Source organism: Dreissena polymorpha, chromosome 10, assembly GCF_020536995.1.
Source record: "Dreissena polymorpha isolate Duluth1 chromosome 10, UMN_Dpol_1.0, whole genome shotgun sequence".
In the NCBI taxonomy this organism is placed as follows: Eukaryota; Metazoa; Mollusca; class Bivalvia; order Myida; family Dreissenidae; genus Dreissena; species Dreissena polymorpha.
This window is the reverse complement of record NC_068364.1, coordinates 48,076,025-48,086,956: the sequence shown is the minus strand read 5'-3', so window position 1 is coordinate 48,086,956 and position 10,932 is coordinate 48,076,025. Positions and strand designations below refer to the sequence as shown.

Genomic DNA, 10,932 nt, shown 5'->3' with positions numbered 1-10,932 from the left:
CTCCTGGTAATTTCTTTTGGTGATCTTTTCCCCTAAATAAGTCCAAAGTCAAAGCACTTTTATATTTATCTACGGAAATCATCACATCCAAACGGTTGCTTATTTTATATCGAATTTTATAATATCAATATTATATTTTTATATAGAAAAATAGCTTTAATAATCTTTGTCATGGTACATGTAACAGATGAGTCAACATGAGAACGTAACATAGTATTGTTGTCCCTTACCAAGTTTGTCGAAAGAATAACCCTTCCGGTACTTTCCTCACGTTTAAGAATATAAGCAAAACCTTACAATTATTTTATGTAACAGGACGGCCCAGAACTTGGTATTTTGCATGTTAAACAAAATTAATCACTAATTAACTGTTCAGCTGATATAGCAATATAAAGGACTTTTTATTTTGTAAACAATTGCGGAATTTTACAGGACTTGAGGACCTGAGCGAAGGATTTCGATGTTATCAAGCTAAAATATATAAATTAAAAGTAACAGTTTAATTTAAAATTACGCTTCCTCTAAATAATTTTAAACAGACAAACATCATCGGTCCAAAGATTGGTCTTCACTTGTGGATGAATAAAACAGTAATGATACGTCATGGGGAGATACACACAAACACACACTAATGGGCAGAAAAGAACAGAACAGAATATTTATTAAGGACTTGAGCATATACAGCTCATCGTCACAACAATATGAACAGAAAAAACAAATTCACATGCATCAACAATACATGTCATTGTATACAGTACATCAGTTATAAACTAGCATGGCTTAATGTGAGAATGCCAGAACACTATGAGATGGGTCTTAATTTGCTAAGAGTATTACAATGTAATGCTTGAACAATTCACATTTAAATGATTGAATATATATACTTTTCGAAAAATCATTTATAGGGCACGTATGTACTTCACATCACTAGGCAAGTAAAAAGCATACAACTTGACTTTCTCCCAATGAGTCAAGTCATGTGGCATAATTTGAGCAAAAACTAGTATAGCATTTTATCACATACCATACCCTGTTTCCCATTTAATATAACCATTACATATTTTCCTATATTACACATGTGTAATACAACATTTAAAAGCGTTTTCATTGACTTAGTTTTCGTTTATTGACCAATCGCATTTTGTTATTTTGCTGAAATGACGTTGCAACGTCAAATGACGTCACGAAATGTAAACAACATTCGGGATTTATCATTATGTTTGAGTAAATATTTATTTAATTTGCTCATTTAAAAGCATGTGATAACAAATATCTGACACTCGTTGTCATATCATACCATATTTTATTAAACTCGTCCAGGAAAATTGTTAGTAATCTCGCCAAAGGCTCGCTATCTAACAAAATTTCTGAACTCGTTTAATAAAATATGGTGTGATATGACAACTCGCTCCAGATCCTATATAACACTGGCCTGACTCATGCATTATGTGTGGTAGTGACACATCTTTTAAAAGTCAATTTATTTCATCAATTGCTCGAAATAGTATTACCATCTTTCTTATTTATCAATTTTAAATGGTCCTTAAAAGTCTGTAGGGTGGCAGTATGTAAAGAATATTAACCCATGTGTTTCTTCTGTTCAAAATGTATGGAGCTGTGCAGAACAAAATCAGTTAAATTTATATGTAAAAACACTCATTTTTTAAGTACCACTATATTTATCTTTAATTATATGTTTTAACAAAATGCGATACAAGAGTTGTTGATTAAGTCGTTAAGAAATATCTGTTATGCTTATTTAAAGAGTTCACACATGACCATAATCAAGACATACAGACATTGATTTATCAAGAAAAATAAACCATAATGTAATGCAGCTCCAATACAAATGTAATGAAGATCCGATATGCATGTAGTAAAGATCCGATATGCATGTTATAAAGATCCGATATACATGTTCTATTTTTATATGCATGTTATAAAATCCCGATCAATATTAAAGTATAAACTACTCTGGAACATATGTTTACAGAAATTTGGCCCTGTTATTTGGGCATTTATACCTTCTGATAATTCAAACGTTTAACAGATGAGTATTGCCTTACCAAACTAAACACATACTGTACATACATAAACATGTCTTTTGTAGGTAATGCCCTGTCTACACAGGATATTTATTATGCGTCAGATGCATTGTGGGGTTACGAAAGGATGTTCAACTAAGGTAAAAAGTATAATCTCTAAATATGATATTTTCATTTGGTGAGCAGGTCTGAGCATATGTAAATTACCTCCCTTTCTAATATTGATGTTAAGTTTCATCAAATCTACAGTTTTATTTACTGTTTTCACTTCCATGGTATTCGACAATCAAATTGAACATTAATCCTGACGTAAAACTGTTGATTTCATTAAAACTTTTAGTCTGGAAACATTGACAATCATGTATGACATTGAGAATTTCCTCCCCCAATAGAATGTACTAGGAAAGAAATATTGAATAAAGGACTGCCAGGTATTTAACTTTAATTAAACAACTCTTTATAAAATTGTTCTTCCATACATATTATATGCTTTACTTGGCATAAAATATGCATGTATATACATGATCATTATTATTTAAATTTCATACTTAAAGTTGTGTAAAAATATATGACAATCTCATTTGTTAGAGAAAATTTCATTGGAAAATTACAAAGGTCGAACCAGGTAAAAACACATGGTAAAACAGCTGTATCGGATAAAATCAAAATGTTAAAAAGTGACTTTTAGTTTTAATTATAAATGTGCAGGGGACTAAACATATGATTTTTGATAGGACTGAAGACTTGAATAATTCATTATTTATGATAAACTATTGAGTTGTAAAACATCGTACATACACGTTTACCCTATTCTAACGGGTATCATTGAACATGTGTAACTGGCGTCTTACTACTGCTAATAAGTCACGTTTTGGAAAAATTAGATACATCTAGTTAGAACGCTCATTAGTGTTTCTCTCTAAGAAGTCGAAATACAGTCAACCTACTAAATGGGGTCCTGCTATCTATTTTATTTGCGAGTACGCATCCTTCTCGCCACGTCATAAGCTTGTTCACTTCTTTTATACTGTGATCTCTCGGCGTACACTCAGGTGATCATCCGCGATGTCATTGCGTCCACATGTTTTTTGCGTGTCTTCTACGACCCGACTGAATTCTAAGCGTCTGCTCAAGGACTGCATGCGACAGGGTCGTACTTTGAACCCAATCGACGCACTGGAAACGAGATCGGATAGCCGAATAATCTTGTGGTACTTATGAACTAATTATCTGCTTCAAACTTTGGTTATTCGTGTTATATCGCGTTACTGATATTGGTTTAAAGTGGTTCAAAGGCGATAATACTGCATTCTAGCCCGGACGCCGTTAGAAAGCCGAACCCTTGCGTTTTCTTTGACCTTGTCCAAACTTGTCACCTTAAGGTCGCCATTTTGGCATTCTTAGCGTTTTAAGCCATCCAAATGTGTTCTCGCGATGACTCAAAGGAATTTTTCTTTAAACTACCAGATTATTTAATGCAATTTTAGTTATCTACTGGGAACCACCTTATTTTCAGTTTTCTATGTTAAGTAACATGGTCCCAATTCAAACCGAATAAAGATCTGAATATACACAATTTCTGCGTAATACCTCCATCCAAACTAAACTTATCGACCAGCAACAGTATTTGTCTTGCAATAACCTTCACTTTATCCTGATTGGTTCCGAGTGAAATGCCATGCATGCTTGCTATATCTCAAGTTTAGTCTCTGCATAATCGTTATGGGCCGGAAACCACCTGTTTGACGCCGCCTTACCACCCGAATGTTAGAATAAGCATCATCATCATCATCATCATAATCATCATCATCATCATCATCAAGTTTCTTTTATGACTTTGACGCGAAATACAATTTGCTAGTCGAGAAAAGCGGCAGACAACGCAGTTCTTTGAAAAATAGAACCGCTGCCGATCTTGAATGGCAAGTGTGAAACATAAGAAACTGTCCGTGTTTCAAAGTCATACGTGAAAAGTTTGTTAGATGTTGAACTGTACACAGCTACAGCATTAAATCCACAGCCATGGTACAGGGCTGTATCGTCAAGCTCAACAGATTCATCGCCAAATATTAATGATCTAGGTAGAGGGTGGCTTTCGACAATCAAGGTATCCTGAATATCCCCATTTAATTGCAAACATATACCTTTCTCCTTGGAAGCAACGATTACTCCATTGTGTGTTTCAACCATAACCAATTGTTTTCCGATTACATCATGTTGTAAAACCCTTGTTAAGATCTCCTCTTTACAAACGTCTAGCACACGAAAGTACGACACCAGTTCTGTCGTCCATAACACGACCACATATCTACACCCGACTGTACATGCTTTCACATCAAGAAGTTTTTCTTCTGACTGTCTCCATGTCATTAATGAATAATTCTGAACGCACATTTCCTTATTAGATTGGAACACAATACATCTTAAAGACTTTGGTTGCGACCAAGCGGTTAATGGTGTAACAGTTAAGAAAAGTTTATTTTTAACACACACCAGACTTTTAATGTCTACACGACCTCGACTGGAGTCGGTTTCTTCATATTTAAAGTTCTCTACCGTCCAAGTTCTAAGTAGTATATCGTACTTGAACGTCTGTATTAGAATAAACGTGGAATCCGCTGCTTCTCTGTTATATTGGTCTTTAAGTGCATATAAGAAATGTTTGGATGAATCTTGTGCAAGTGCATAGAACAATTCTGTCGTAAACGAATTGTTTAGTTTAACTGGTAGCGCCGTAAGCTGCGTCCATTGTTTGCAACTTACATTTAGCATCCAGATATACCGGCTGTGTACGTCCACAGTTTCTTCTGAAAACACAAACAAAGAAGGCACTACAATGCACCTAAACATATACTTCCGACATAGTTCAGAACATTGAAGGAAGTTATATTTCGATGAAAAGCTACACACATCATCGTCTGTTAAGTTAAGTTTAAGTTCACAAAATATTTTTACAAACGTCAGTTGTCTAATTTCTTCATCGTAGCTCATCCATTTACTTAAAAAGTAAATTATTGCGTCTTGACGAATATCACATAAGTCCAAATTCGCCAATATGTCTGTCATTTCATCACTTGAAATATCGCAGAGTTGGGTCGAATCGGCAATATCTTGTAAGTGCGTTTTTATATAAAGCAGTAAGTTTTCATGCAAATCAAAATGACAACGTTTGACAATCAAATAAATAGGTAAGCAGTTTTCGGGGGTCAGCTGTGACGTGCGTAAAAACTGCCCACACAAGTGAACAAGGTCATCAATTTGTAAATAGTTTGCAACGTGCAACACGTCTTCAATATTTGGCAGTTCCAGTCGTGTTTGGTTCGTGTACAAAAACTCAATAGCTGCTGTAATAGCGTCCTCTGTTCCTTCAGTAATTTGTATTATACCTACAATAATTAAATAGTTTCATGAGGAAAAAATATTCACACTGCTTTAAGATGGATCGTAAATTTTATCAAGTGAGAAAATACATTTAATAAATCATATAACTTTAACTTGTTATACGTGGACAAATAATACCTCAACGTTTCTGGTTGAAAATATCATACTAGTGTCGGAAATTTAATCTTAATTACAAACCAAAATTGATTATAGCGAAAGAAATTTATAATGGTCGTGTACTTTATTTGAGACGGGTACATGTACTGTTGTGTTGTTAATGTGATACTAGAGAATACAATTGGCGTGTTTCTTTATCTCAAAACAACATTTTTTTTAAATAATTGACGCAACATAAAATGTGTATCCATATAGAATGTTTGTATTGAAATACCGGTTTGACGCTCGCTTGCTTTGACTTTGTACATGGCCTCAAAAAATGGGCATCGAACCAACACATACCAATGGGCTCTCATCGCCTAAAAACTACATAGTAAACAATGAAATGACAGAGAATGGTCTCCTCTACGTAGCTTAATCATCCAATGTTGCCGAATAACTTTAATTACAGTAATATTAAAAAATACTAAACAATCGTTAACCAGTTCGCTCGATAATGAGTCATCAAATCTTAGAAGTGACTGTTGTAATGGATCAATATAGCATGCTAATACAGCGATAAAGCTCGCTCGTGACAATGGCAATTTTCACACACACATTTTCGCCTTACCGTGTTTCCAAACTGTAAGGTAACGTCACAGCACTCGTGTCCTTCTACTGCTTGATTGTATAAGAACTGCGGCAACGTCGACACGTCTGACATCTCTCTCTCTTCTTCCATGGTTTGCTTTGTTTATTGTTGTATGTTTAATATGATTGTTTGTGTAATATGTATAATTTTGAAAATATATCAATAAAACATATCATACACGTGTAATTGTGTTTCTCTTGATTATATAACGTGTTTCACTATTGTATCCTAAATAGATGAGAAGTATATAGTGCTATTGAATCGTAAAGTTTATCGTTTATCAATGTGATTGTGTCAAACAATCGATCTGTACATATGATGAACTGTTATCAAAATCTGTATATTTCATGAAATCGCTGTGCTCAATGTCCATTAAAGGTTATTGCACTTACACAAGATACACGAGATATCTATTGTACGTGAAGATGGGCTGTACGATATGGCAATCTTATTCATAAAAATATATTAACTACATAATCTTAAATGTAAATTACCTGTTCAATATTGGCTTATTTTCAGTAGGAACTTAAACTTAAACATGTTTAAAGTAAAATGAGTATGGCATTGTGATAGGCTCTTTTCAAAACGAAACTATGTTTAAGAATGCTTAACCTAAACGAAAGTGGAAACCGAAGTTAAATTAAATACATTCAAATAAAATGATAAAGAAAATAAGTTTTTTGTATACTAGCCATTTAAATTTAAATGTAAATATCCGACACATTAAACATATTTGATGTCCTGCTTTAATAAAACGCGAATTTTAAGACAATTTCTATTAAATGTGTCAACAAAGTGAATACCAAATATCGTGTGCGTACCTTAAGTAAAGTACACGATCTATTTATTTATATAATTTCGATTTATTGTTTCTATTTATAGAAAAACATTATATTGCGTCACTGTATATTTAGTACACATAAAAATCAAAGCAATATTTCCACTTCACTTTTACTTTAAGGATTCATTATTTATTAATATTATACTCGTTTATTATACTATTTACTTAGAATAATGTTTAAGTCGCTTAACAATTCATGACTTTTATGCACTCATTTCATATTTATTAACTATGTATCGGAATAAAGGCGTTTAAAATATATTGTTCAGGCAAACAAATGTGTGCGTGTGGTTGTGTATGTGTAAAGTAACGTATACACATTAAGAATATTTTCCTGACTGTGTCATTGCTCATGAAAAAAATACCGTGGGTTCCCGGGCTAAATTTAAAAAGAGTGATTTTTTTCGCTGCGAAGCTCAAAGATGAACCAAAACAAAAATACAAAATACAAACTATCTTTGTCTTAATATTTCAACTTAGAAGCGATGATGTTTGTATAAGTTGCGTCAATATGTTTTCATTGCCTGCAACGTATATGCGTGCCAAGCGAATCGATCATCTGAAGATTTTCAAAGTTACGAACTTGTTAGTTATTGTATATTTAAGAAGTTAATATTTATATTTAACACATCTACATATAATAGTTGATTAAAATAAAATGTTGTTGATATGCTTTTAGAAAAGTAAAGCAAAGAAAATATAAAAAAAATGTTTTTCACAGACCAAGTCTTGATGATCAAAATATCGTTATTACTATATCTTTCTTTCCAATAAGTTCGTGCACCCTTATATGATCGTGTACTGTTTTATGACTTAAACTTGTAAGCAACATTCGAACGCACGTTCCCGAAAATTGTTAAATTTTGTAACGCAGTATTTCCACAGCCGATAAGACGAAAATCATGAGGATAATAACACAATAAACATGATATCAACTTTGAATAATTATAAATTTTCCGTTTTTATGACATCGTTTCCATAGAAATAGCCTAAACAATGTTGAAAATCTGCAAATTCATTCACCAGACGGACGCCGCCATGTTTGTGAATGTCTTGATCGAAAAATGTAGTATTGGTTATTTCCTTCGGAGGCCCGTCTCGAATTTGTATTGTGCTCTCTGTTATGAATACTTTGTATTTGTATTACAATTCGATTAAAAATCAATTAACGTCGTTTGAAACAAATCACACATGTATTATTCTCTCTTTTTAATCTCCAGGCCTGTCCAAAGTCTAGTAAGTACTACGACAAGTACCGTAATTACACATCAGAGCTTCTAAACAAGGCATTAGATAGCGTAAAGACTAGCAACATGTCTGTCAGAAAAGCAGCATTGGTGTTTGGGGTCCCCATTCAGACTCTGCGAGATCGAGTGAAAGGGCGTATTGATCCCACAAATTTAAAAAAAACGAGATAACATCGCTTTCCTTAGAAGAGGAGCAATCTCTTGTGGAATATGAAGGTCATGGTACAGCTTGGCTTTGGAATAACCAACAATTAACTAAATGAGCTTGGTGCAGAATTAGCCCAGACATAAGGGAGAAAGTCCAACTTAAAACCATTAAGTAACTGCTGGTTGACTGGGTTTCTGCAACGAGTTGAAAAGAGCGTGTAAGCTCGGTAAAACCGAGTGCGCTTGAAACCAATAGAGCGAAATCGGCATCACCTATTATTGTAGGTCAATACTTCAAAAATCTTTAAAAGGTTATTGAAGAAAACGGATTGTCTGACAAGCCTCAATTCATTTATAACCTGGACGAAAATGGCATTCAGCCGAAACGTATTTAAACATGAAAATGGAAACTGCGGTGGTCCATCCCAGCAATGCATGCGGTTGTGCGTGTACATGTTCCAAAGTTGAAAACCTGAAGAATAAAAAGCCACGCTTTTTCAAACCTAGACCTGGTGGGAAAAAACATAATAGCTCCATCATTCATGGACAAATTATTCCAGAACGAGGTAAGTAACGAATACATGAAAAATAAAGGAAAGGGAAAGACAATCGCAAAAAAGAGGAGATCCGACATTACGGATCCACTCAATCCCAATCCATCGACCAGTGGACTTTATGAATCCGTATCGGATAATGAGAGCATTGACAATGATGAAGAAGTGTGCTGTGTATGCGGAAAATTGTACCCCCCAAATCATGACACGAGACAATACGTTAAAAACGTGACCTGGGCCTTTTGCGATAAATGTTCTCACTGCGTCCGTTTGGAATTGTGTCACAAAACACCTGTCATTAGAAGGGGTGACAGCTTTGTATACCCCCATTGTGAATAGACTTACCTAATAGTTATATTTATGTTATAGAGTTCTTGTCACTTGATTTCGAGTTATTTTATTTAGCTATTTTCCCTTAGTATATGTACCTTATCTAAGCCTCTGAATACAGTTATCTTAGTTCATATTTCGTTTTTATGAAGATCAGTTTTTTTAAACCGTTCTGTTCAATGCAGTTTATTCACGAAATTCTTCTCAAACAACACATATTTAATACAAATAAACTCATATTTACAAAAACGTATATCAATTATTATAAACACATCCCAGGACATCGCTATGACGTCATCAAAATCGGTGCACGATCTTATCGGGTACTTCTGTGTTACGCATACTACAATATGCATGAATGTTTAAAGGTACGTAACCCCATTATTATTATCTGAAAACCAACATATTTCACTCGTTATTTGCTAAACAAAATGTTAATCATACAGCATATATCAAGTTTAGGTATTGTCTAATGATTTTTTTTTTGATGAAATACATGCCTTTGAAGTGTAAGGTGCACGAACTTAAAGGTTAAGAGGCTATACAATAAGAGTCGGTGCATTTTGTTAAAAGCTGATATGTTCAGAAAAAATAAACCTCAAAACTTCATACAAATTTGATTCAAACTGTCCCCTCAATTCCCGACATTCGCCGCAGCATCGTGGGTATGTTATTTCGTATGAGTACATGCATCTATTTTGTATTGTTGATAGGGTTATACGCATTAAATACATAAATGTTCCTGTAATTTATTTACTAAAACGTCTTTATTTACTTTACTAAGAAAAGAAGCTTCCGTTCCACAATTATAAATATTGGATTTTTTTTTACATTTATGTTTAGGCTATGATTTTATTTGGAAATTTAAGAGGCTTGTAACTTTCAACATTCATAAGGTATTCACATTCAGAATTGACTTGGTCATGTAGATCAACATCGGTATAACGCATGGCTATTCTCCATTAGTTTTATATGTTGACCCATTATTAGAATTATTAAAATAAGTGCCATTTTGTGAGAAAAATATTTATACTATTTTGAAGATATTGCATCTTATACAATTATTTGACGTTTATTTTATGTTCAGACGATGTATTTGTTTGTTTGTATTAGTATATTGATGCACAAACTGCAATGGACACACTCATCTAACGGGTACAGCTATTTTCAGTTGCTTTCGTTTGCTATTGTTGTGTTTTAACGCTAAGTAAACGGCTTTTATAAGGCAGAGTAACAATTTCAGGACCAATCCTTTTTTATATTGTTAAAAACATGCAATGAACCCGATTGTAATGACACAAAGACACAACAATGTACATGTGTTATTTGCATCTAAACCGATACGCGCACGTTTTGTCTTGGCAGTTGATTGAACAAAAACTTTCTTTCAATGGGCCTATGTTCAAATCAGCACATTATTACGCTTCGGGAAGGCCTGTTAATCCATTGGATATTTGATTCTTATACCCGGTAGGTGTTTGATATACACGTATTGAATATGAGTATTATGCATATGCATCTAAGCAACGCAATCGATCATTTCACTCCCGTAGTTCTACTTCTTCCCGAGATGCTTCACGACAACAAGACGAGTGTTAGCTGATACTTCTTTCCATATCATTTCAGTTAGCCTCCCACA

At 33.8% G+C, this 10,932-nt stretch overlaps 1 protein-coding gene across 2 annotated transcripts; it reads right to left on the bottom strand.

Annotated features, from left to right (window-relative positions):
- Window positions 1-644: 644 nt before the first annotated feature.
- Window positions 645-7,007, bottom strand: LOC127848327 (uncharacterized). Of its 2 annotated transcripts, XM_052380714.1 has the most exons (4): window positions 6,867-7,007; window positions 6,154-6,270; window positions 5,818-5,902; window positions 645-5,431 (listed from the first exon to the last, which is right to left on the bottom strand). In XM_052380714.1, the coding sequence occupies exons 1-4, from the start codon at window positions 6,867-6,869 to the stop codon at window positions 3,903-3,905; spliced, it is 1,734 nt and encodes a 577-aa protein (XP_052236674.1). In that variant the 5' UTR covers window positions 6,870-7,007; the 3' UTR covers window positions 645-3,902. The 2 variants fall into 2 exon arrangements, with proteins under 2 accessions (XP_052236674.1, XP_052236675.1); XM_052380715.1 differs by lacking the exon at window positions 6,867-7,007 and having other exon boundaries at window positions 6,154-6,815.
- Window positions 7,008-10,932: the final 3,925 nt, after the last annotated feature.